The sequence below is a fragment of the Leptopilina heterotoma genome, unplaced genomic scaffold (assembly GCF_015476425.1).
Source record: "Leptopilina heterotoma isolate Lh14 unplaced genomic scaffold, ASM1547642v1 Lhet_268, whole genome shotgun sequence".
NCBI lineage: Eukaryota > Metazoa > Arthropoda > Insecta > Hymenoptera > Figitidae > Leptopilina > Leptopilina heterotoma.
The window spans coordinates 1,375,793-1,403,715 of NW_025110977.1; the positions used below are offsets into that span (position 1 = coordinate 1,375,793).

At 24.8% G+C, this 27,923-nt stretch overlaps 1 protein-coding gene across 1 annotated transcript; it reads left to right on the forward strand.

The window, feature by feature from the left end:
* LOC122503683 (homeotic protein deformed) lies at positions 1-27,725 on the forward strand. Its single transcript, XM_043614315.1, has 2 exons — positions 1-1,616; positions 22,371-27,725. Exons 1-2 carry the CDS (start codon positions 764-766, stop codon positions 23,030-23,032), a joined length of 1,515 nt encoding a protein of 504 aa, XP_043470250.1. The 5' UTR covers positions 1-763; the 3' UTR covers positions 23,033-27,725.
* Positions 27,726-27,923: the final 198 nt, after the last annotated feature.

The following is a 27,923-nucleotide window of genomic DNA, read 5'->3' on the forward strand; positions in this document are numbered from 1 at the left end:
GGCAAGCTGGAGGGAGCGTGAACCAAACATAGTTGCCAGACGAGTTTGTGCCGAGGCACGGCGAGCTCACTCTTGTAGCTCACATTCAACTCTTTTCGCGCTCCTTCACTTCTTTCCCCCTATTCCATTGCCGAAAAAAAAGGTGAAGAAAAGTGTACAAAAATATTCAAAACTTCCTGACCCTTGTTTTCTTAGTGGATTTCGTCAAAATTGACGAAAAATTGGTTATTTTAAGTGTGTTATACCAGTGATAGCAGATTATTCAGAAGAGGGAAAAAAAATTAATTGAAGCAGGTGAAATCGAGAAATTTGATTAAAAGAAGAAGTTAAAAAGAAGTTAGTGCACCTGCCACAGTGATCTTGTGGCGCCACTCACATGTTGCATGCGTGCCGACAATCCATCATGGTCGCGGACGGGGGGCGACTCTGATTGGTTCTCCGCGGTCACGTGGTATGCTAATTGGGCACTGGTGGGCGGGAACCGGTTCTCTTCGTTGAAGGGTGATTGCAAAAGTGTGTGCGAGAAAGAGAAGGTTAGAGAAAAAAGACTGAAAAGAAAGGAGGATCAGTTGGTTCGAAATACCGCGACATTCTAGCTATAAAAAAAAATCCTTCAAAAAAAGAAAAGGGTGTGAGAAACGATGGACCCTGGTGCAGTGTTGTGCTGTGCATTTTGTGAAAGTGTATAGATTTTTCAGGAGCGAAATTTTATTTAAAAAAAATAAAAAATAAGCTAAAAGTGAATTCAAGAATAAGTGAAAAAATGAGTTCGTTTCTAATGAATCCGGCGGGTGGTTATCATCAGCAGCATCAACAACCAGTGGCCCATCATTTGGGACCAGCTTCGGTTGTCGATCCAAAATTCCCACCTAGTGAGGAATACAGTCAGAATAATTATATTCCTTCGGCGGGCGCCGATTTCTTTGGCGGTGGTCATCACTTGAATCATCCTCAGTCCCATCAACTGCAATATGGTTATCATCAGCATCATCATCAGGCGGCGTCGACGCCCTATGGTGCGTCTTCGGCAGTGCAATTGAATGGTGGTTACGCTGGTTATGGTGGTTACTATCCCCATCATCCACATCATCAAGTGCACGCGGTTCATCATCCGAGTTTGCATCCTCATCATCATGCCGTCGGAGCGCTCGCCATGCCTCCGGAGGCACAACAACCGCCCCTTACGTGTCCGCCTTCGATGCACAATCAACAACAACAACAACAAACGCCAGTGTCCGCATCGACAGTTTTGGGCAGTACGCCTTTATCTCCGTCCATTATATCGAATCATGTTAGACAATCGGAAAGTATTCAACTTCAACAGACGGCGCAACAGCATGATGTTAATGTATGCAGTCCGGCGGGTTCTGGATCATTGCATAGAGATAATTCCCCAGACCTACCGCAGCAGCAACAATCGAGTCAGCATCAACATATGCAGGGAAGTCAGCAGCATCAGAATCAACATCATACGGATGAGGGTTCTGATCAGGAGGATGTTGATGATGATCAAATTATGGATGGTTCGCCGGGAATGATGGATGATGATGATGACGAGGAAGAAGGGAGTCGTGTTGTCTATCCCTGGATGAAGAAGATTCACGTTGCTGGAGTCGGTAAGTTTCTTACATATATATTTCTTGGACCATCTAGCATCACATCAAAATTCCTTTTCTAAATCTATATATTCGTTTTGAACATTATAGTCTTGCAATCTTACGGAATCACTCTGCGGAATGTTATAGAAAAAACACAGTAATGTTTTCATCTTAGACCCAAAAATTTGCCGACACTCTCAAAACCATAATCCGACTGCAAACAATTCGGAACATACTACACTGATGCAAAAAGAAGCATCTTAAAATTCATTGTATATCAACTTTTCAGATATTCAAAACATCTTATTTTTTGATCCTTTATCTTAAAGATCAATGCAATAAGATGCCTTTGATAATTTTTTTGAAACAACTTAGAATTGACTAGAATAGTATAGAAATATCTTAAAACAACACTTCAAAAAGAAGTATCTTAAAATATATTGTAGTCTTGAAAACATCTCATTTTTGAACCTACATCTTAAAAGTCAATTCGTTATAAGATGTTTCTGATAACTTTTTCAAAACAACCTAGAAGTGACTTACAATAAATATTAAAATAAGAAGCCTTCTTTTTAGTGTATATGAACAACAACCTTTTTTCTTTTTTCCTTCACTGTTAACTTAAAGGTATATCCAATTGCAACGGATTGATACCAAAAAAAGTGAATCGAATCAAAAGTTGGATTGCAAAAATTAAGTAATTTTAAAAATGACTACAAAGTTATACTTAAAACATATATCTTAATCTTAAGTTACTTAAAGATTTTAAACATCTGCTTAAAACAACAAATGTTTTTAGTCAGGGTGGCCACAAGTCAGTAAAGTCAGGGAATTGTCAGGAAAAAAAAATTTTTATCAGAGAAATTAAGAAAATTGAGACTTTTTTCGACTTATTTTCAAAAATTTCGACTTTTACGACTTTTCTTCCAAACATTGCAACAAAATACAACAATTTTTTAGTAAAAAAGAATGCAACTTAATTTTGATTTTTAGATTGCGAAAAATTAATAAAAACAAATCTTTCAAAAATTGTTTTACAATTATTATTTAACATAATTAAATTTTTCAAATGTATTTATAATAGAAACTAGCAACAATTCGCGTGCTAAAGCGCCGGGGCTAACTTTTTTTTGGATATGAAATTAGCAATTTTAAAAATAATAGAATTTAAAAATTTTTAATTCAAATGTTTGTTGAAAACACTAAAAAAAAAATCCAATTTTGTAAAAATTCCAAATAATTGCAGAAATTCAATTATTTTCAAGAGTGATAAAATTCTTCTGATTAAATTCAATTATCTTTTAAATTTAAAAAAATTCTCGTCAAAATCCCAAATTTTCTTTATAAATAACAAAATTCTTCCCCAAAGTTCAACTATATTTTCAAATCAGTTTCAAATTCCCAAAAATAGAACGCAAACATTTAATTTCATAAATAATGAAAATTTCTCAAGAATTCAATTATTTACAAATTTTTTATAAATTCCTTCCCAAAATTCAATTATTTTTATAATTAATAAAATTTTTTTTAAAAAATTCAATTATTTTCTTAAAGAATAATTAAAAATTGTAAAAAATAATAATTGATTTGAAATGATGAAAATAATTTTGAAAAAATTACTGTAATAATATTCTTATAATATAAAACAATGATTTTATCACTCGGTCATCTTTAATTATTATAAAACATAAAGATATCGATCATGTTATCATTATCATGCTATTTTCATGTTTTATAAAAATATTCTTATAAGTTATAGAATTTAAAAAGATTTGAATTTAAAATTTTTGAAATTCCTAATTCCTATGAAAAAATAATATTGATTAAATATTTATTTAAAAAAAAAGTTATTGATGTTTTCGAATAATTTTACAACTAAAGAAATTCGTAAATATAAATGTAACAGAACATTTATTTGAGTAATTTGTTATAGAAAAAAGCATATAATAAACGAAATTCATTTGTTTATCATAATTCTTTTATATTTTCTAATTTCAAATATTGTTTTATTATTTAAATCATAAAAAAATATCTGCATTTTTTCGATCTGTCAAAATAATAATTGAAATATCAAAAATTTTGATGAAAAATCTTTAAAGGTGAATTTAAAAACGAAAATTAATGAAAATTATCTTCTAATGTTTTAAAATTCAATATTTTTATTATTTTCAATTATACAAATTTCCAAAAATTCAAATATACAAAAAAAAAATAACATTTTAGAATTATTTTTAACATTTTGGAGAAAAACAATCATGTTCAAAATTTTTAATTAAAATTTATCAAAGAATTAATTAGTTTTTTTAAATTATACAAAAATTCTTTTAATAACCAAGTTGAAGTCCACAACATTGATCAACGAAAAAAAATTGTTCACTAAGGGCCGATTTCACCAACACCGATTAAAAGTTAATCAATGATTAAATCCTCAATTAACCAATCAGAAGCCTTTAAACTTTCTTTAATCATTGATTAACTTTTAATCAGAAGTTGGTGAAACTGGGTCTTAGTAAATTAATTAAAAATTACGCAGCAATATTGACACAAAAATATTTAGAAAAAAAAGATTGATGTTTATGTTTTGATATTAATTATTTTACAATTAAATATTAAATTAAGAATAATACTTGATTGCATTAAATAAATTTATTTCGTTGATCAACATTGTGGACTTCAACTTCGTTTTTAATAAATTTAATTATTTTCGAAAAATTCTAATATTCCATTGAAATATTTTTAAAAACTAATTATTAGAATTGTTTAATAATAATAATAATTTCTTAAGATTCAATTATCTTCGAAAAATGTAAATAAAAATTTTTTAAAAATTACTTTTTGGACTTATTAAAATTTTTGAAAAATCATTGTCCTGTTTATAATTAAAATTCTTGAAAAATTTGATCTTTTTTATTTACATTTTTCAAAAATTCAATTATTTTTAAAATATTTTACCAAATTTTAATTGTTTGGAAATTTTTTAAAATTGAAAAACTATAATTATCTTTTAAAAATTATTTAAAAATAACTTAAGAAAAAACAATGGAGAGTTACAATTATTATAAAAAATTAAGTTTTTGTATTAAAATAATTGAATTCTAGAACAACTTTTGAAAAATTTAAATTAATTAATTCAGAGATGAAGTTTAGTTGAAAACTTGTAGAAAATAATTGAATTCAGGAAGGTTTATAATTGTAATTTTTAGAAATTATTAAAATTCACCATTTTTACTCATTTTCCTTAAACATTCATATTTTCCTGTAAAAAGAATTTTGTCAGGGAAAATAATTTTAATGTCAGTAAATTTTTAGGGAAATGTCAGGGAAATTGTGAAACTGAAACTTATGACCACCCTGTTAGTAACTTTGTAGTCACTTTTAAGATTCTTCTTCTTACAGTATGCGATCCAAATTTTTAGCATCAATTTCATCTATAGTTTGTAGTATCAATTTCATACTTTCAAAAAAAAAAATTGTGTTTGGTTTCATATATTCATTTGATATAAATGAATGATGCTCATAAATTTCCAAAAAGAATACCCAAATTTTTAACAAACGGTGAAAAAAAATCCACATCCCCAAAAACCTGCAGTTAGGATATAAATTTATTATAGATAACTGATAGGAGTAAAGCACAGGTGCGTGCGGGGGATAAAAAATTGACTAATAATGAATTGAAAATAATGATAAATATTATAGTTTCATGTATTGAGGGTGCGAGAATATTGAATCAGATACAATCCAAAGTATATCAATTACAACCATCATTAACGTGACCCTTACTGTATATTATTACGATTTTTATACACATACATTCGACTAATGACCTCTGATATAATGACTACAATTTTCTTTAATGGTCTTATAATTTCTGTTGAATGTCATGATAGTATACAATATTCAAATGGTGACCACTTTTCTCGGTCGATTATATATTGAATACTCGAAATTAACGCATGAAATACTCTCCACGAAAAAAACAAGAAAGATTATAATCTAATCTCTAATAGAGAATTGTATTATAAATATTAAAAAAACTATTTCAATATTGAGGACTATTTTAATATTAAATACTATTCCGATATTAAAGACTATAAGTTTAAATGTTCAGAGCTATTAATTGTATTTCGATATTAAAGAATATTTTTTAATATTCAAAAGTATTTGAATGTTCTAAACTATATTTTAATATTAAAAATTGGTTGAATATTTAAAGCTATTGCAGTAGTCAAAACTATTTTAATTTTAATTTTAAATAGTATGTCAATATTAGAAATAGTATGTCAATATTAAAGACTGTTTCAATATTCAAAACTATTTCAATGTTAAGGACTATATTTTAATATTAAAAATTGGTTGAGTATTCAAAACTAAGTTGCAGTGGTCAAAACTATATTTTAATATTAAATACAGTTTCTATTTTAAAGACTGTTTCAATATTTAAAACTATTTCAATATTAAATAGTATTGCAATATTAAAAACAATTTCAATATTAAATAGTATTTCAATATTAAAAACAATTTTAATATTAAATAGTATTTTAATATTAAAGACTATTTCAAAATTAAAAAATATTGAAATAGTTTTAAAAAAAAAAGATAGAAAACTAAACATAATTTTCTCTCAAAAAATGTTAGTAAATTCTGACATGTTTGGTGGAAATCAAACAACAAACTCACATCAATTTATAAAAAATTCTTTTTCAAGGTCTGGCCTAAACATTACATTATGTTTGGTACTCTTTAAAGTAAATACCCCGAAAAGCACGAAACATTATCGAAACACTTTTGTTGCGCTTAAATGACTGTACTTATTGATGAATGACAATGTGAATGAAAATACTCATAAGAGGAATCAGTATAAAGTATTATTGTGTTTGACCCAAGTGATGTATATATACTCGATGAGATAAATAGCACGCCATTATTAACAGGTTGCACACCTTAGGCATTAAATTCGACTGGCGCATCCATCTCCATTTGATTTGAGATGCTTTCAAAATATACGGAAAGACTTATGAGCCGCAATTTATCCTGAGCACCTTGTTGTCACCTGTGTGGGCCCACATTAGGTGTTACTTTCCAAATAAATCTGTTACATCTAATTTATCACCAAGCACACTAATACAAACTTATATATCATCTATATTCAAACATATTTCTTTCTTGTAAAAAATTATCGTCACTAATTTTTTCGATATTTATTTTGATCGGTGTCTCAGTTTATATACTTGAGATCCCATAATGAAAACGATTAAATTCTTTTATCATGTTATTAATATTAGTAGTATTATACTATTTCTAATTACTATTACTATTAGTATTAATTTTTACTATCAATATTACTATTACTTTTACTATTATTATTAGAATTATACTATTGCTGTTAGTATTAGTATTTCGATTAGTAATATATTAGTGTTACTATTTCTACTACTAGTAGTATTAATATTGTTATTACTATTAGTATTACTTAAAATATGTTTAAATTCATTTATATATAATTCATGGTAATACCACTAGTATTACTATTATTATTACTACTACAATTACTACTATAGTATCACCATTACTAATACTATTGCTACTATTATTATTACTACTATTATTATTACTACTATTATTCTTAGTAGTAGTAGTAGTAGTAGTAGTAATAGTATTTTTTGATAATATATTATTACTAGTTTTTATTACTAGTTTTATTATTAGTAGTATTATTAGTATTAATCTTGATACTACTATTACTAGTGGTATTAATATTGATAATACTATTATTATTGGTATTATTATCGGTACTACTATTACTTTTATTGTAATAAATACCTATTAGTTTAACCGCTAGTATTAGTATTACAGGGTAGCCACATGTCAGCAAAGTCAGTAAAGTGAGGGAAATGTCAGAAAAACCAAATTTTTTGTCAGGAAAGTCAGGGAAATAACAGAAAAAAATTTTTTTGTCAGGGAAATTAAGAAAAATTAAAGGTGACTTTTTTCGACTTAAGTATTTTCAAAAATTGCGAAGTTTTCGACTTTTCTTCAAAATATTGCAACAAAATATCACAATTTTTAGTAAAAATACTTTTATTATTATTAAAAAATACTAGTAAAAATACTACGAAAAATAACTAGAAACAAATCTTTCAAAAATAACTTTTGAATAACTTTTTATGATAATTAAATTATTCAAATATATATCGACAATAAAAATCTTTTTAAATAATTGAAATTTTGCAAAATTTAATTGAAAATAATTGTTTTTTATAAGTATTATTATATTGCAATTTTTGAAAACCAACTGTTGAAAAATTTTCATTGCAAATTTTGAAAATAATTGAATTATCAAAAATTTTGATGAAAAATTTTTAAATGTAAATTTAAAAATGAAAATTAATGAAAATTAGCTTCTATTTTTTTAAAATTCAATATTTTTAATAATATATTTCCGAAAATTTAAATACATATATATACCTACAAAAAATAATAAAATCTTAGAATTATTTTTAACATTTGGAGAAAAAATCGTGTTCCAAATTTTTTAATTTAAATTCATCAAAAAATTAATTAGTTTTTTTAAATTATACAAAAATTCTTTTAAAAAATTCAACTATTTTCGAAAAATTAAATTAAAATATTTTAAAATCTAATGCTTTGAATTGTTTTATCATAATTTTTTAAGATTCAATTATCTTGGAAACAAAGTAAATAAAAATTTATAAAAATGTACTTTTTTAGACTTATTAAAATTTCGGAGAAATAATGTTCTTATTTATAATTAAAATTTTTTAAAAATTTGATTTTTTTCAAAAATTTAATTGTTTTTAAAAGATTTCAATTCCATTGTTTGGAAATTTTTCAATTGTATATAAATAAACAATTATTGTCTTTCAAAAATTATTTAAAAATATTTTTAAAAAATTAATTGTAAGAATTTCTTTATTACAGTGTTTTGAAAATATTATACCTTAATAACTTAAGAAAAAAACATGGACAGTTACAATTATTATAAAAAATTGAGTTTTTGTATTTATAGATAATTGAATTCTAGAAGAACTTTCGGAAAATTATTTAAAATAATTGATTCAGAGATGAAGTTTAGTTGAAAATTGTAGACAATAATTGAACTCAGGAAGGGTTATAATTGTAATTTTTAGAAATCATTAAAATTCATAAATATTTTACTCATTTTCCGTAAACTTTCATACTTTTCTGTAGAAAGAATTTTGTTAAGGGAAAATAATTTTAATTTCAGTAGATTCAGGGTGGCCACATGTCAGTAAAGTCAGTAAAATCAGGGAAATATCAGTAAAACAAAATTTTTGTCAGGTAAAATCAGGGAAATGTCAGAAAAAAAATTTTTTGCAGGGAAATTTAGAAAATTGAGATTTTCTTCGACTTATTTTCAAAAATTGCGACTTTCTCGACTTTTCTTCCAAATATTGCAACAAAATATTATATTTTTCAGTATTAAATGTAACTCATTTCGATGTTCATAGTGCGAAAAATAACTATAAACAAATTTTTTCAAACATTATTTTTCAATCATTTTGCTATTTAAATTTTCGAAATATACAATTAAAAAGATTTGAAATAATTGGAAAGTTGTAAAATTTAATTCAAAATAGTTAATTTTTTTCAAGTATTTTGTTAGAATTTTTGAACATAACAACTTTTGAAGAATTTTAATTGCAAATTTCCGAAAATTCAAATACATACAAAAAATAATAAGATTTTAGAATTATTTTGAACATTTTGGAGAAAAAAATCATGTTCAAAATGTTTCATTAAAATTCATCAAGAAATTGATTAGTTTTTTTTTTAATACCTAATTATTATAAAAAATTGAATTTTCGTATTTAAATAATAAATTTAATTCTTGAAGAACTTTTGGAAAATTTTTTAAAATAATTGATTTAGAGATGAAGTTTAGTTGAGAATTATAGAAAATAATTTAATTCAGGAAAAGTTAAATTCTAAATACACCCACTAAAATTTAAAACTACGCAAATATTTTTTCATAAACAGTATATTAAAAAATAAAATACTATTCCTAAAGTTGAAAAATAATTTCCAAACTTTTGTCAAAATACACATATTTGGAGAATAAAATGAATTGTTGTCCGTTATAGTGTACAATTTGTTTTTCATTTAGCCATTGTGAAAATATATAAATATGAGCGTGAATTTCAGATTTTTCTGAAATTGAGATAAGGCCTTTTGAGAGAGAAAGAGAGAGGGAGGGAGAATAAAAAAAATCCCAATTCGCGCCACGTGTTCTTTAACAATGAATAGCTCACAGGCTGGGAGGTTTCGAAAACGATTTTTTGCCGTGTAACACTCCTCGGAATTGGCTGTCTCGATCGGCTTTGCAGCTTCCCCCTGTTATAGAAGTCCCTCTTTTGACTATATACATATATATGTAGTGTGTATATGAAAAACTGCTGCTCATTCTAACTTGCAACTATTGCCCGAGCGATCTACGGCTATATAGGCAACTGGCGAACTTATAAACTAGACAGAAGCAGGCTTATTGTATGTTTATTATATATATATATTGTATTTGTGTCTGTGTCTGTGTGTGTATACAAACACTAATATAAATATGGGTTAAAACCCCATATCGGCTTTTTTGATGCTAAATATATTCTTAGACTCGAATATATGGAAAAAAAGAAAATGAAACCAAAAATAAATACTCTTTTTTTCTATGTATATTTACGTAAATGTTTTTTATACCGAAATTTTATAGAGAGAAAAATTGAATTGGTAATTTAATGATTTTTTACTTTACGTCGGTGAAGTTCATAACGCTTATAATCAGCGATTAATTCAAAACAAAGGTATTCTCCTCGTGGAGAGAAATAATTTCTCTATTTAAAATAATTGGAAAAAAAAAATTCTACACCGAAAAAAATAAAATTCCCCCAAAAAAATAATTTTTAGATTTTATTTTCAATATACGTAAATATTCATCTAGCCAAAAAAACAGGAATTTTTGTCTATAGACAAAAATTCCTGTTTTGACTTTTCACGAAAAGATTAATTTTAATAAACTTTCTTCTTTGATTGAAATTATTCCTCTGAAATTGAAAACAATTTTGTACTAGAAAGAAGATTTTTAGGTTGTCTTTTGTTTTTCTGACTGTAGGCCTCGGATATTAAGACTTTTTCGACTTTTTTCAATTTATTTTCAAAAATTGTGACTTTATCAACTTTTTTTTCCAAATGTTGCAACAAAATACCACATTTTTTTAGTAAAAAATGCAACTTATTTCGATTTTTATAGTGTGAAAAATAACTGTATTAGACAAGTTTTTCAAAATTATATTTTTGAATAATTTTTTTACGATAGTAAAATTTTTAAAATATATATGTATAATTAGAGAATTTTAGAATAATTGAAATTTTGAAAAATTTAATTAAAAATAGTTTATTTTGTTTAAGTATTTTATTACAATTTTCGAAAATCAACTTTTGAAGAATTTCAATTGCAAATTTTTAGAATAATTAAATTCTCACAAATTTTCATAAAAAATCTTCAAGTGTAAATTTAAAAATGAAAATTAATGAAAATTTGCTTCTAAAAATTAATTATAATTAATCATAATTAATTATAATTAATTAAATTATTTTTAACACTTTGGAGAAAACAATTATGTTCATATTATTTAATAATTGAAATTCTTTAAAAATTTTATTATTTTTTTAAATTTTTCAAAAATTTTTTTATTTTTAAAAGTATTTGTCAAATTTGAATTATTCTTAATAGACTTTATCAAATTTCAATTATTATTATTAGATTTTTAATTAGAATTTAATAATTGAAATTGTATTAAAGTCAATTGATTTACCTATATTACAATTTTTGAGAATTTAATTCATCAAGAAATTTTATTGAAACTAGATTAGCGGTTAGGGAAGTTAGTAAAGAGTCAGGAAATTTTGGTATAGTCGGCGAAAAGCCAAGAAATGTCTGGAAATTTCATTCAAAGTCAAGGAAAATTTCTTTAAAACAATTATTACAAAAATGAAAATTATTTATGAATTTAAAATTTTTTTAATTTAACATTAGATTTTTAACATTTAGTTAAAAATAATGGATTGTCAGTAGTTAAAATTTTAAAAATAACTGATTCTTTAGTAGATTTCTTTTTATAACTGATTCAGTTAGTTAAGTTTAACTAATTTTTTAGTTATTTTTTACTAACTTAAAATTTTTTACTGAAAATCAGTTATTTTTAACTGATTCTGTTAATTACTTTTATTCTTTTTTCTATTTTTAACCTTTTTTTCTGCTTCTTCAAAATTCTTCGCAAATTATTTTTATAAATAACAAAATTTTTCGCAATAAATTTATTATTTTGAAAAGTTTCAATTCAATTTCTTGAAAGAATTCAATTATTTTAATAAATTTTAATAAAATTATTTACAATAATTTAATAATTTTGACATAAATAACAAAATTCTTTGCTGAAATTTATTTACTTTCGCATAAATAATGAAATTCCTCTTATGAATTCAATTATTTTTCTAAATAATAAAATTTTTCTCTGGAATTCAATTATTTTGAAAAATTTAAATTAAATCCATCTCAACAATTCAATTATTTTTATAAATAATACAATTTTTCTTAGAAATTGATTTATTTTCGAAAATGTTAATAAAATTCTTCTGATGAATTCAATTATCTTTATAAAGAATAATACCATTTTTTCGAAGAATTCAATTATTTTCATAAATACTGAAATTTCTTTTACAAATTCAATTTTTCTTTAAATTTAATAAAATTCTTGTCAATAATTTAAGTATTCTTATAAATAATACAATTTTTCGTAGGAAGTCAATTATTTTCATATAAGTAATAAAATTTTTGAAATTTTGAAAAATTATTTTTAAAATTCAATTAATTTTAAATTTCAATTATTTTGAAAAATTTTTCAAAGCCTCTAATTCAATTCGTAATATTTCTACTCATAATTTAGCCTTTTAAAATAACTGATTGTTAGTTAAAAATCTTTTTTGTTTCAGTAGATTTTTTTAACTGATTCAATTAATCAAGTTTAACTAATTTTTCAGTTATTTTTCCACTGAAAATCAGTCATTTTTCACTGAAAATCTGTTATTTTTAACTGAATCAAAAGCAAAAAGCGTCAGTGACTGATTTTTATTTAAAACTACGATTTTTATCTAATTCAAATTTAGAGAGAAAACTTTGGCCCTAAGAAATCAAAAATAGGGTTGTAAAGTCAGAAAAAGTCAGGAAATTGTTTCTTAATTTCTGCTGGAAACCTTGAATATAATAATAAATTTTGCATAGAAAAAAAATTTTCTTTTAATTTCAATTTCTTGATCATAGTTGTGAACTTCACCTAATGCAAAAGCGAAAAATATCTCACCGTTTTTTCAAGGACATCGCAAATTGAGATAAAAAACGAATCAAAAAAGTTGCTTCGCAATATTTTTGATTCGTTTTTCGTCTCAATTTGCCATCCTTAGAAAAAATTGTGACAACATTGAATTTGCCAAAGAGTAAAAAATATAAAGTCGAAATTTATAAAAGTTTAAAAAATAATTAAAATTACGAAAAATTAAAATTCGTTTTCCTGTCGGTCGAATTCTATGTCTAGAAAAAAAAATTGAAGTTTTGTAGTAGCTTTGATTACAGATTGCGGTTGGTCCCTAAATTTTGGTTTGAGGTTTCGTACACACGTAACTTTTAGACTCTGGTATGCAATGACCGTCGCTTCTCTTGTCGAACGCGCACCACGATCTCCCCTTTCGGATATTTGAATGCTCAGGACTAACAGCAACTTTTGAGACCAGAAGGGACGGTGAAACATCATGGTCAGATTCGAATGGAATGTGCTCGCACTGATTCTACACAAGTACCGGCCTTAAATATTTCTATAAAGAAATTGTTTAGAACCACTGGACCACCAACAATCGGGTCCATTGATTTCTTTTTCCCTTTGTCTTTACATGCTTATATATGTATAATATTCTGACATTGAGACAAGAAAAAATATACACACACGATTGGCATATCGATATCGGAAGTTTGATGATTTTTTTTTATTTTTATTTTCTTCGTAGGAGTATCGTGAATAGACAAATTTTGCATTCTCAATTAAAAAAAAAATTTTGTACAATTTTATTAGTGTTTTACAATAAATATTAGGCAGACATTTACACGATACTTTTTTCATAGATATTAATTTAGTTAATTATTGCTAACTTAAATTTAAATTAGTTAAATTTAAATTTAAATTTAAAATAGTTAAATATAAATTTAAATTAGTTGAATTTAAATTTAAAAATACAAGATATTAATTAAATTTTTCTTTTTTTGAATTTCGCGCCAAAACAGTTCTTTAAATTGCTGTCTAGAGGGCATGAAAATTCGCTCACAAACAAAATACAGTGAAACCTGTTCGAATGCAACTCGATTTTTTAGATTCTATTACAGTAAATAAATTTTACAATCCTTAGAAAATTGTTTTATAATTTAATTTTGTAATATTTTTACAATATTCTGTAACTAAGTGTAAAAATAATTCTTGTTGGACATTTTTAAATACAAAAAAAAAATTTTCTAAATAGATGAGTTACATTCCGACAGGTTCGACTGTAAAGTGAAAAATGGTGATGATATAAAAATGGTTTCGATTCAATTATAAAACGAATAATAGGTATTAAAAACTAAAACGTATACAGTCGACTTTCGATAAAAAATTTTCAAAACAATTTTTATTCTCTCGAGGAATTTATAATTAAAATTGTATTGAAAGTATGTAAATGCGAATTCTTTTAAGGGATTTTACCAAAATTTTAGAGAATTACATTCCTTGGAATAATTTTCTTATTTGTAAAAATAAATTAATTCTATTGAAGAATTTTATAAAAATATTTGAATTTAATTGAATTGTTTCAAAGAATTTTAATAAAATTTTTTAAAATAATTCAATTCTTTCGTAGAATTTGTTTAAAATTGTATTGGAAACCATATTTAAATTCTTATAATAAATATTTTAAAAATTTTTAAGAATTGAATTCTTCAAGAAATTTTATTAAAATTATATTGAAAACAATTGAATTCTCATAAAGAATTTTATCAAAATTTTTCAGAATGAAATTCTTTTGAGAAATGTTTATAAAATTGTATTCAAAATAATTGAATTTTTTCGAAGAATGTTATTCAAGGTCCTAAAAATAATGTAATTCTGTCAAAATTTTTGAGAAATGAATTCCTGCGCAGAATTTTCTTTCTTATAAAAATATTTAAATTCTGTCGTAGAATTGAATTAAAATTGTATTGGAAACAATTTAATTTTTATAAAGAATTTTTTATAAAAATTTTTGAAAATTGAATTCTTTTGAGAAATGTTTATAAAATTGTATTGAAAATAATTTAATTCTTATGAAGAATTTTTAAATCTATAAAATTATTTAATTCTTGATAAGAATTTTATTCTTGAGACTTGAATTCTTCAAGAAATTTTATTAAAATTATATTGAAAATTATTGAACTCTTATACCTCAAGAATTTTATGAAAATTTTTGAGAATTGAATTCTTTTGAGAAATGTTTATAAAATTGTATTGAAAATAATTTAATTCTCATAAAGAATTTTATCAAAATTTTTGAAAATTGAATTCCTTTGAAAAATTTTAGTGAAATTGTATTCAAAATAATTGAATTTCTGCGAAGAATTTTATTAAATTTATTGAAAATAAATTGAATTTTATCGAAAAATGCGAGATTTAAATTCTTGAAAATAATTTAATTCTCTTAAAATTTTGTGAGAATTGAATTCCTGCAAAGAATTTATTTAAAATTTTATGGAAAACAATTGAATTCTTAGAAAGAATTTTTTATCAAAATTTTTCAAAATTCATTTTTTCAAGAAATTTTATTAAAATTATATTGAAAATAATTGAATTCTTATTAAAAATTTTATCAACATTTTTTAGAATTGAATTCATTTGAGAAATCTTATTAAAAATGAAATTTTATTCTTGTGAAAAATTTTAATATCTATGAAATTATTTAATTCTTGCCAAGAATTTTATTAAATTTATATTGAAAATAAATTTAGCTTTTTCGAAAAATGTTATAAAAATTCTTTCAAATAATTTAATTTTCTTAAAATTTTGAGAATTGAATTTCAGAAATATTATTGAAATTTTATTGACAATTATTGAATTTTTATAAAAAATTTTATCAACTTTTTTCAGAATTGAGTTCTTCTGAAAAATTTTATTAAAATTGTATTGAAAATAATTGAATTCCTGTGAAGAATTTTAATATCTATTCAATTCCTTAATTCATATACCAAGAATTTTATTAAATTTATTAAAAATAAGTTTCTTTTTTTCGAAACATGTTATAAAAATAATTTTAAAAATTTAATTCTCTTAAAATTTGAAAATTAAATTCCAGAAATATTATTGAAATTTTATTGACAATTATTGAATTTTAAAAAAAAAATATATCAACATTTTTCAGAATTGAGTTATTCTTATGAAAAATTGAACAAAATTTTCGAAAATAATTAAATTCTTGTGAAAAAATTGATGAAAATTTTCGAAAATAATTGAATTCTGTGAAAGACTTTTATTGAATTTTTTAGAGAAATACTATGTTGTTTGGGGTATTAATATGGTTTAAAATTTTTCGTCTTTCTTCATTTCTACCAAATTTTTTTAAAATCCTATAGAAATTGTACAGAATATTAACTAGAATTATTAGAAAATATTTCTATAGAAACATTGTAGTAAAACTGAATTTTAAAAGTTTTCTGACTGGGTTGTATAATATAATTTTTTTATCTTCATCAAGAAATTCTAAATTAAAAAAAAATATTGCAAAAAAAATTTACAGAGAAACAGTATATTTTTCAAATAAAATTTTAGATTTAAACAGAATTATTGTTCAATATTAACAATCCAATTGTTTTCTACGAAAAAAATTTTTTTAACTCTTTTTCTTCGATATGAAATTCTTTGTTTTATCTTTTTATTTAGGAAATTTATCTTCTTTTCCCTGTATATGAAAAATATGACAAAAGTTTTGAATTCACAATATGCAAAATAGTTGAAGTCTATGCGATAAAAACACACCGATTTCGTTTTAAACATGCGCATCTAAATTATTTCCAAACAGCATATTTCAATTTTGAATTCTTATTATTTTTGATGGAGTAGCAAATTGAGAATGTTTTTTGAGATAAATCGGAAATAATCGCTCATAGTTCTTCTGCTTTTTTGTATATAATAATATATATATACGATACAAAGTGTAAAGCGAAAAGATGATATCGGTTTCACTTTTATTGTTTACTAACGGTAATCGTCAGTGATGAGGATGGATGAGTGACCAAATACTTGTTCCGTATTCATCTTGCTATCTTGTTCGATATTCCCTGTCACGCACTCACACAAACTGTCCCCGAATAATATGACTCACTATATAGAGGACCACCATCGTCTTGTTTTAAAAAGGTCCCCAAAAACAAGCGCGCATAAAAGATATGGGAACGATTGCGATATTAGTCCAGTTCAGTAGCCTTCTTCTCGGTTTCATTTTTGACACTTTAATCGATATACGACTTTCGGCTTCTTGAAAAAAAAAAATAAAAAAAAATCAGCTGCTGTTGCTGGTACACTATATATACATAAACTCATCGCGGTGCTGATTAAGAACACTCCCATGACAGCCGATCCTTTTTAACCGAGTTTAAGACTAATTAAAGAAAGGAATTCTGGGCTTTTTTTTTCTTCTTTTTTAAGAGTAAGACTCAAAAACAACTTCCTTGCTTCTTTATAATTAATAAGCTTGTCAAGTTAACATGAAATATTTTACATAACTTTTATTATAAAGGGAATTATTTTAATGGAAAATGATCGGATATTTTTAGTTTTGTAAATTTGAAGTTTTATGAAGGGAAAATCCGTTTTCTATAAGTGATGATGGTAGTTGACGAAGCAAAAATTTATATATATAAAATCATAGGACTTGCTTCCTGCTTGAACCAGTTACATTGACCTGATTCGAATCGAGAATGCATGAGAAGTACTTTCAAGCATAATTGTCTTACATACAAAGTTGACGGACCATGAACTCTCATTTCTAACGAGTAGCAAGTTAAGAAGTAATGAAAACACACTTTATGGCGACTTATATCCTGTATATTGAGTAATCACATATATATGTACTCAATTATTTTTTTCTTCTTTTATACACTGAAAAAAAGCTATTGAATCATAAATATATTTGTTTGTCGCGCAAGAAATTGCACATTTAATATCTTTCGAATTCAAATACTGTTGGTTTAATAACATGTGCTATTGATTATTACAGGACATAGATTTAAATTCATCTTTTATTATGTTATTTAATTGCAAAAATTAAGTAATTTGTTGAAAGTCCGTTTTTGGATCTTAATATAATTTTTGTTTTGAGTTTGAGGCCAAAGAATCCAAATTTTCCATTAAAAAATTTTGAAGACAATTAAAAAAAAAAAAATTAAGTAACTTTGTAGTCACTTTTAATACTTCTTTTTGCAGTGTACGGAATTTATATTTTGTTAGCAGAAAATGCTATTTATATAATATCAAGAAATGTATTTCGTTCGTATAATTAAAAATTATAAATTTAATAGCATAGTGATTTGATTTCTATTTTTTTTCAAATCAATATTACACGTGTAATATTGATTTGAAAAAAATAGAAATCAAATCACTAGCGTACGCTAATTGATAGCGTACGCTATCAATTTTAAAGAAACAAAAACAATAATAATTGAATGATGCTTTAGTTTGAAATTTTTAATTATTAAAATCTTTTGCTCTCTACAAATTGGTAACTTTTTTAAAATTAATTTTTTTTAAAATTTCCATATAAAATCTTTTTAAGGGAACGGTACACCGTTATTTTTTAACTATATTAAGAAAATAATTTAAATATTCCACACGGAGAGCGAAAATATATTAAATTTTGTAAAAGTATTTTACAAACTGGGAAAAAAAATTACAAAGCGAAATTTTGATATAAAAAATACAAAACTTTAAAAAAACTTAGGTGAAAAGTAAAGTTAATTAATATTCTTGATATTTGATATAATTATACAAAATTTCACATAAATTTTTTTAAAGTTCAGTATATTTTTTATATCAAAATTTCGCTTTGTAATTTTTTTCTCCAGTTTGTAAAATAATTTGACAAAATTTAATATATACTATAGCAACAATTCGTCCGCTAAAGCGCGCGACTAACTTTTTAGGTTGTCATTAGCAATTTTAAAAATAATAGAATTTAAAAATTTGTAATTCATTTGTTGAAAACACTAAAAAAAATCAAATTTTGGAAAAATTACAAATAATTGCAGAGATTCAATTATTTTCAAAAGTGATAAAATTCTTCTCATAAAATTCAATTATCTTTCAAAAAAATTCTCGTCAAAATCCCAGTTATTTTTATAAATAACAAAATTCTTTTCCAAAGTTCAATTATTTACAAATCAATTTTAAATTCCCAAAAATAGTAGGCAAACATTTAATTATTTTCATAAATAATAAAATTGTATTATTTATTATTTACAAATTTTTTATAAACTCCTTCGCAATAATTCAATTATTTTTATAAATAATAAAATTTTTCAATTATTTTCATAAAAAATAATTAAAAATTGTAGAAAATAATAATTGAATTGAAATAATAAAAATAATTTTGAAGAAGTATAATATTCTTATAATATAAAATAATGATTTTATTACTTGGTCATCTTTAATTATTATAATACATGAAGAAATCGATCACTCCGAGTCTTCGACTCGGAGCAATCGCTATCTTCATGTTTTATAAAAATATTCGTTATTGAATTTAAAAAAATTTGAATTTGAATGTCTTGAAAATTTGTAATAATTCCTACGGAAATATAATATTTAAATATTTATTTAAAATATCACTTTTTCGATCTGTCAAACAATATTTTGAGAAATTCAAAATCGACCAGAAAGTATTTTGATTATTTTTGAATTTTTTTTTCTTAAAAATTTAAAGCTATTAAAATTTGTGCATAATTTTTGTAAATCCACAAAAAATTGCCAAATAAAAAAGTTTATTTTCATAATTTTTGAAGCATTTTTTTATAATAAAATCTTTGTTTTTAGACTAAAAATACTAAAAAAATACTATTATTATTCAATATTTTTTTATATAAAAATTAATTTATTTATTTTTCTAACTAATTTCAAATCATAATTTTTTTATGAAAAAAATTAAAAATACGACAAAATGAGGATAAAATTATGATTTGAAATTAGTTAGAAAAATAAACAAATGAATTTCCATATGTACAGAAATTCAATAACAATGGTATTTTTTTTTAGCATTTTCAGTCTAAAAACAAAGATTTTCTTTAAAAACAAATTACTTCAAAAATTACGAAAATCAATTTTTCATTTTTCAATTTTTTAATGGATTCAAAAACCTATTTTCTACAAAATTACGTATGGATTTCAAAATCCACAAATTTGTAAAAAAAATAAAAATTCAGAAAAAGGTCAAAATATTTTCTGACTGATTTTATTTTATGACAATTGAATTCCTTAAAAAAAATTACATTAAAAGTAATTTTGTGAAATATTTAAATTATTTTCTTGATATATAGTTAAAAATATTGGTGTACTCTGCCCTTAATGAAGCTTGAAAATAATTATTCTGTTAATATTTGCTCTCTAAATCTAAATTAGTAAAAATGTTTACTAATTTGAATTGGTGACTGACTTTTTCTTTTGAATTAGTAAATTATACTAAATAAATAGTAATTTCTACTAATTTATAAGTAAAATTTACTAATTTAAAAGCAAAAAATTAGTCACTAATTCAAATTAGTAAACATTTTTACTAATTAAATTTAGAGAGTGAGCTTAAATTTTTTTTAATCTTATATAAACAATTGTAACATTTTTAGTTCAGAGGTTAAATAATAAGTTTAAAAAATTCAAGTTTTTTCCATTAATAATATTATTAGTGTAAAGAATCAAATAAAATGTATTCTGAGCAAGCTTAGGAAATACTCAATACAGTAATATTACAAAATATTTAAACACAAATTAATTTCTAATTTTTTGTAGTTTTAAAGCTAAAAATGCTATTTTTTATGCAATTTCAACACATAAATACAACTTGTTAACTTGACAATATAAATAATAAGTAAAATCGTACTAAAAATTTGAATAAAAATAATAAAAATCCATGAGTAAGTAAACTCTGGTTCTGAATAACAAAATATTGGGAAAAGTACATATTAAAAAATATTTTTACACAAATTTATCACTGAAAATTGGAAAAAACACAAAAAAAACTTATTTTTGGAGATGAAGTTTCGAATGATGATTTCTGTGCGGGAAGAATCAAGAAAAGCGCATTTTTGATCCATTTCAAATTAAATCATAACCTTTGTTTAAAAATTGACATTTTTTTCGATTATATTGCTAAAAAATGGAAAAATATAGTGAAGATTAATTTTCAAAAGTTTGAAGCAGATTTGAACATAATTTTTAAATATCAATAAATAGGAAACTGGGGAGCAAAAGTGACCACGAGTGAGAAATCACTCGCATGCAGTATATTGTATTCAATTTTTATTTTTTATTTGTTTAAAAAAAATTATCTAATTTAATGTCTACATTATAAAAATATCAAACTTTGTCACTTAATTGTCACTTATTTCAATGAGAAAAATACCACATGTCCAATCAACAGAGAAAGTATATATTTATATATTTTTATACCCCGAACTAAAAGTGATGGTAATTAATAAATTTTTTTCAAGTATACATATTAACAGTCGACTCATTAGCTTCAGAGTAATTATTACTATACCCGAGGTACAAGCGTTTCCTATACTCGTATACCTTGAATCGATATTAATTTGCATTTTCATTCGAGCACGATAACGTGTTCGATATTTATCTCCAAATGGGCTATGTTGAATTTACACATGAATTTTTAATAAAGTGACTCTTTTTTTTATGAAATACATATATATCTATATATATTATGCTATTCAAAAGGAAAAAGAAAACAGTAACATTGCATTTAGATTTGATGAGATAATGTTTATTAGCACATAAAATGTAAATATTTTTCTACTCTTTTTGCGATTATACCTGACAATGATGTGTGAAATGTGAGCAGCATGTAATAAAGAAAATATAGAGTTTTAAAAGTGCATTATATGGACGGAGTTTATTAATATTTATAACTTTTGATGAAGTGGTTTTATAATTAGCCTTTTGCGGTTACATTACATTATACATTTTTTCATTATACTTAAAAACTATGTATAATTTTTCTAATAGTATATAAGAAGCTTGCTGCTATTAAAATCCCAGTTAAGAAAATTCAATAGAATTTTATCAAAGTGGTTCTTTAGATATAGTACAAAAAATTTAGTGAAAATACTATATAATTTATTAATTTTCTACTCAACTTTTCTATTTTTTCTATTTGTTTTTGTTGTTTAGATTTCAAAATATTTAGAAATCAACACAATACTATTTTTATGGCGAGTAATTAATTATATATTATTAATTTTAATATACACTTAATTAAATTTTTGAATTTCGCGCCAAGACAGTTCTTTAAATTACCGCCTAGATGGCATAAAAATTCTCTCACAAGCGAAATGAAGCGAATAGAATCCGAACTCTATTTTTTTACTCCCACTTTTTAAATCTCTATTTTTAACAAAAATAATTTTTTTTGTTCCAGCAAATGGATCCTATCAGCCAGGAATGGAACCAAAGCGTCAAAGAACCGCGTACACACGACATCAAATACTCGAATTAGAAAAAGAATTCCACTACAATCGCTATTTAACGAGGCGACGTCGCATTGAAATTGCCCACACTCTCGTTCTATCTGAGCGGCAGATAAAAATTTGGTTTCAAAATCGTCGAATGAAATGGAAGAAGGACAATAAATTACCGAATACAAAGAATGTGAGAAGAAAAAATACCAGCGGTCAATCGCAACCATCAAAAAGTAAAGCATCAAATTCAAGGGGTAAAAATGGAAATAATAATAGTTCGAGAAAAAATAATAATAATTCACCGTCAAGCGGTATGGAGAATAGTTTAGATGGTAGTATCGGTCAACTTGATATGAACGATGTTCATGGTGGTGGTCTTCAACATCCTCATGGCCCACATCCTGGCTTTCAAGGTCACACACATCCACTGGCCCACCTTCAGGCACAGCTGAGTCATCATCACATAGGTGGAATGATGGACGTCGTCGGTTCTGGTGGTTCAATGGTTCACATGAATTCTGGAAGTATAAGTCCACTTGCGCCGGCAACGAGTCCTCCTGGACTTTCCACTCCGGTACCACCGCCAATTATAAAGTCTGATTATGGACTCACGGCCCTGTAACATCGACCCCATTATTACGAAATCGGTCAGCTTATCGATAATTTCCAGCAAGTCGTACTGTGAGTGGTGAGACAACTATTGTGGTTGTACTGGGAGTGTTAATATAACTGTTAAGTGATGATACAACAATTGTGGCTGTACTACTAGTGTTGGTGCAACTATTATGGTTTGTACTACTAGTGTTGGTACAACTATTTTGGTTGTACTACTAGTGTTGGTACAACTATTGGTCGTACTAGGAGTGTTAATACAATTATTATGGTTGTTCTAGGAGCGTTGGTGCAATTACTATGGCTGTACTACTAGTGCTGGTACAACTATTATTGTCCTACTAGGAGAGTTGGTACAATTAATATGGTTGCACCACTAGTAGTATTATAACTATTATGATTGTACTACTAGTAGTTATACAACTATTATGGCTGTACTACTAGTAGTGATACAACAATTAGTTGTACTATGAATATTGGTACAACTATTACTAGTGCTATGAATGTTGGTACTATTATGGCAACAATTATGGTTACACTACTAGTATTAATACAACTACTATGATTGTACCATGATTCTTGATACAACAATTAGTTGCACTATGAGTGTTGGTACAACAATTCTGGTCGCTCCATTAGTGTTAATACAACTACTACTAGTACTATGAGTGTTGGTACCATTATGACAACTATTATGGTTGCACTACTAGTGTTGACACAACCTTTAGTACTACTATCACTGTTAATACAACTATTTATTGTTGTACCATGAATGTTGATACATCTATTTTTGGTTGTACCATGAATAGTGATACAACTATTTACGGTTGTACCATAAATTTTGATGCAACTGTTTGTGGTTGTGCCATTTGTGTTGATACATCTATTTTTGGTTGTACCATGAATAGTGATACAACTATTTACGGTTGTACCATAAATTTTCATGCAACTATTTGTGGTTGTACCATGAATAGTAATACAACTATTTACTGTTGTACCATAAATTTTGATGCAACCATTTACAGTTGTACCATGAATGTTGATACAACTGTCAGTTTTACTATGAGTGTCAATACAACCATTAGTTGTACCACAACTGTTGATACAACCATAAGTTGTACTGTGAATGTACTATGAGTTTGGTATTAAGAATTTTGTGGTCATCCCGGCACCGAGTGGTACAACGAAAGTTTTCATAAAAAATAAAGCGAGAGACTATGCCTTCACGAGGTGTTGTTATCGAAATATTTCGCGCACGATATTATAGTGATTACGATGACTATCAATTGTCGAATAATTCCAATGTTAATTTTGACTGACAAGAAAGAAAAACTACCTACTGTCAAATATTATCAAGCATGCATTCTTTTCTTGTATACAAATGAAAAACAAAATTCAATTTTTAGTATTTTGAGAAAGGGAAAAATTTTAACAAGATTATTCTGAGTCATTTAGGTTTTTAATTTTTAAATTTTGGTGCAATTTTATCCTATTTCTGGTATTAATTTGATTGAATTTGGTATCAATTTAAATCACTATGGTATGAGGTTGTTCCAATTTGGTATCAACTTTATCCAATGTGGTATCAATTGGATACAATTTGATTCAATATGGTACCAACTAGATCCAATGTTGTAAATTTCATCTAGTTTGGTATCCATGGTACCAAAAAATTCAATTTGATTAAAGATGGTGCCAACTTGATCTAATTTGGTATATATTTGGTGTACAATTTGAAACATTGTGGTAACAATTGGATTCAATTTTGGTATCAAGTTGATTGACCGAGGTATAAACTTGTTCCAATTTGGTTGTACTAACTTGATCCAATTGGGTATAAATTTAGTACAATTTGGTATAAATCCAAGTTTAATCCAATTTGTTATCCATTTGATACAATTTCATTCAATGTGGTACCAACTGGATCCAATTTAGTATATAAATTTGTCCCAGTTTAGTATCCATTTAATACAATTTGATATAAATTTGATTGAAGGTGGTATCAACTTGATCTAATTTGGTATTAATTTAATTGAATGTGGTATCAACTTGATCTAATTTGGTATCAATTTAATTGAATGTGGTATCAACTTAATCCAATTTGGTACACATTTGATACAATTTGATACAATGAGGTATCAATTTGGTATAAATTTCATATTTTTTCTGGTATCAATTTGATCGAATTTGGTATCAATTAAAATAAATATGGTATCAGTTTAATCTAATTTAGTATCAACTTTATCCAATTAGGTATCCATTTGATACAATTTGGTACAATTTGATTCGATTCAGTATAAATTTGATCCAATTTGGCATCCATTTAATACAATTTGTCATCAATTTGATTGAAGTTGGTATAAATTGGATCAAATTTGATGTAAATTTGATTCAATGTGGTATCAACTTAACCCAAATTTGGTATATATTTGGTACAATTTTATTCAATTTAGTATCAATTTGGTATGTAATGTAATATCATCTTGATGGAATTTGGAATGTATTTGGTTCAATTTGATTCAAGCTGGTATCAATTGTATCCAATTTGTTTTCAATTTGATCCAATCTGGTGTAAATAAGATCCAATTTTTTATCCATACTTGTTTCCGAAAATCACTAGGCCATCCATTACAGAATATAAATTCTAAATTTTTATTATTCAGTTTTCAAAAATTTTTAATGTTTTTAATAAGAAAATCGTTTGTCTGATAATAATTAACAGTAGACTGTAAAATTCTATATAAATAGAAAAATGCAACTTACGTGAGTGATATTCAATCGTATTTTTAGTGATGTTACTTCCTTTTTAATTTACTTAAAAACCAGGATTGGTAGATGCTGATATTTATACAAAGAAAATTATTTTCCCAGGCACAAATTTCAATGAAAATTATAAACTTAAAAATACGATTTATAATTTTAATCATAATGATTAAATTCAAGCGAAAGAAGAAAAAAATTAAACTGATCAGTTTTATAAAAATTGTATTTTCCTTTTGTAATAATAATAATACAAACTTATTAAATTTTAAACTGTAAAGTATGAACGAGATTAGAATTTCAAATCATTTTGAAGTTTAAATATCTAAATTTTGGATTATAAAAAATCTTTATTATTAAAACAAATTTTTTTTCGAAAAAGCACAGCCAATCCTATTTCAGAACACAAGAAACAAATACTACAAATAGAAATTTGCCTAACCACCATTATACTTGTTCATTAATATTAATATTATTAATTGAAGATTCCTGAATATTTTGCTCAAAGTGTAAAATTTATATATTTTTAGTTAATGGGTCCTTCTTTTTGAAAAATCAAATATAATTGATTATTCACAAATTTTTCCTTAAAACAAAACAGAAGCCGAAATATTAGAAAAATGTCAAAGTGTTGCAAAAAAATTAGAAATTTAATTCACCTTTAGAAATTTTAATTACTTTTAGGTATTTAACAATGTACATATAATATTACAATATTAAAAGCGCAAAATTTACTTAATTCTGATTACTTTAGAAAATTTAAATTATTTATTAAGAAACTGAATAAAACTGTAACTATACGATAAATTCTATATATGTTTGGAAAATTTTTTTTGAGAAAAAAGAAGGCAAAACAATTTCAGGAGGAATGACCCCCCACCTGTATAATGTAATAAACTCAAGACAACTTGTGAGGATAAATTTAGATTTTTAAAGTATGTGCCCTGTGACTATTATGAACTTATTTTATATGTATAATTATGTAAATATAATTAAGAATTTGTAAATATATTTGTAAAGAGATCTTTAAATCACATAAAAATTTTTTGTTTCTGAAATTATATATATTCCGAGAAAAAATATTTTTTTTTACCTTAAACGGTACTTTCGTCCCGCTTTTTTTTGATAAAAATTGTTTAAATTCATAACTTAAAAATATATCGTTTCGAACAAAAATTGTAGACTTATTTTTTTTGAAGGACAAATAGTCCTTTGAAACAGAAAAGAAGTCTTTTCTAACAAATTATTTTGTTATTTTTTGGCTGATTAGAAAAAACTAAAATAGTCTTCAAAAATTGAAGAAAATGATTTTTTTTCAAAACCATTAAAAAAGAAGAGGATTTACTTGATTTTTTCCTTTTTTTCTTCAAATGCAGCAATAATTAATAAATGTTCGAATTAATAAACAATATTTGAGGACCATTTTAGGTAAAACAAAAAAAACCATTGTTAAAAAACTATAATGTATATAATCCGAAAAATAGTTTCTCTATTTTTATCGAGTGAATGTTATTGCAGAATGACCAATACCGTTTATATAGGACAGATATAGCATTTTACTATAAATCAAGATATTATTATAAATATATATAAAATAAGAGAGTAGAAATCAAACGATTTTGCGATCCACAGAATCGCTGTGACGATTATACCAAAACAATATTAATTATATTCTATATAAGTAACCCGTGAATCGAAAATTTTAAAAATATGCATGTATACATCCGCGTTAAAAAGTATACATATAGGATCAGTATTCTAAATCGATCTTTCTAATGCGCACGGTTTTAATTATTGTAATTATAAATAATTACCGAAATTTAAAAGGCAAAACAAAAAAAAAACAAAAAACGCAGAAAAACATAGAAATTATACGAATTTGTCTCATATAGGTGTGAACACTTGTATTCCCTTGTAAATGTATATATACCTTGTATTATAATAATATAATTGGGCATGCAATAATGCTTGTTTATATTAACAAATGAAATCGATCAAATACAATCGTATCGTAAATAAAATAAATGTTTCGTAATTTCTCGTTTCTTTTTCTAAATTTTGTTTTCGCAAATTTTTATCCTTCTATCCTTTAAGAAATTTTTTTCTACTTTTTAAATTAGGAACTCTTTCAATTAAACTTT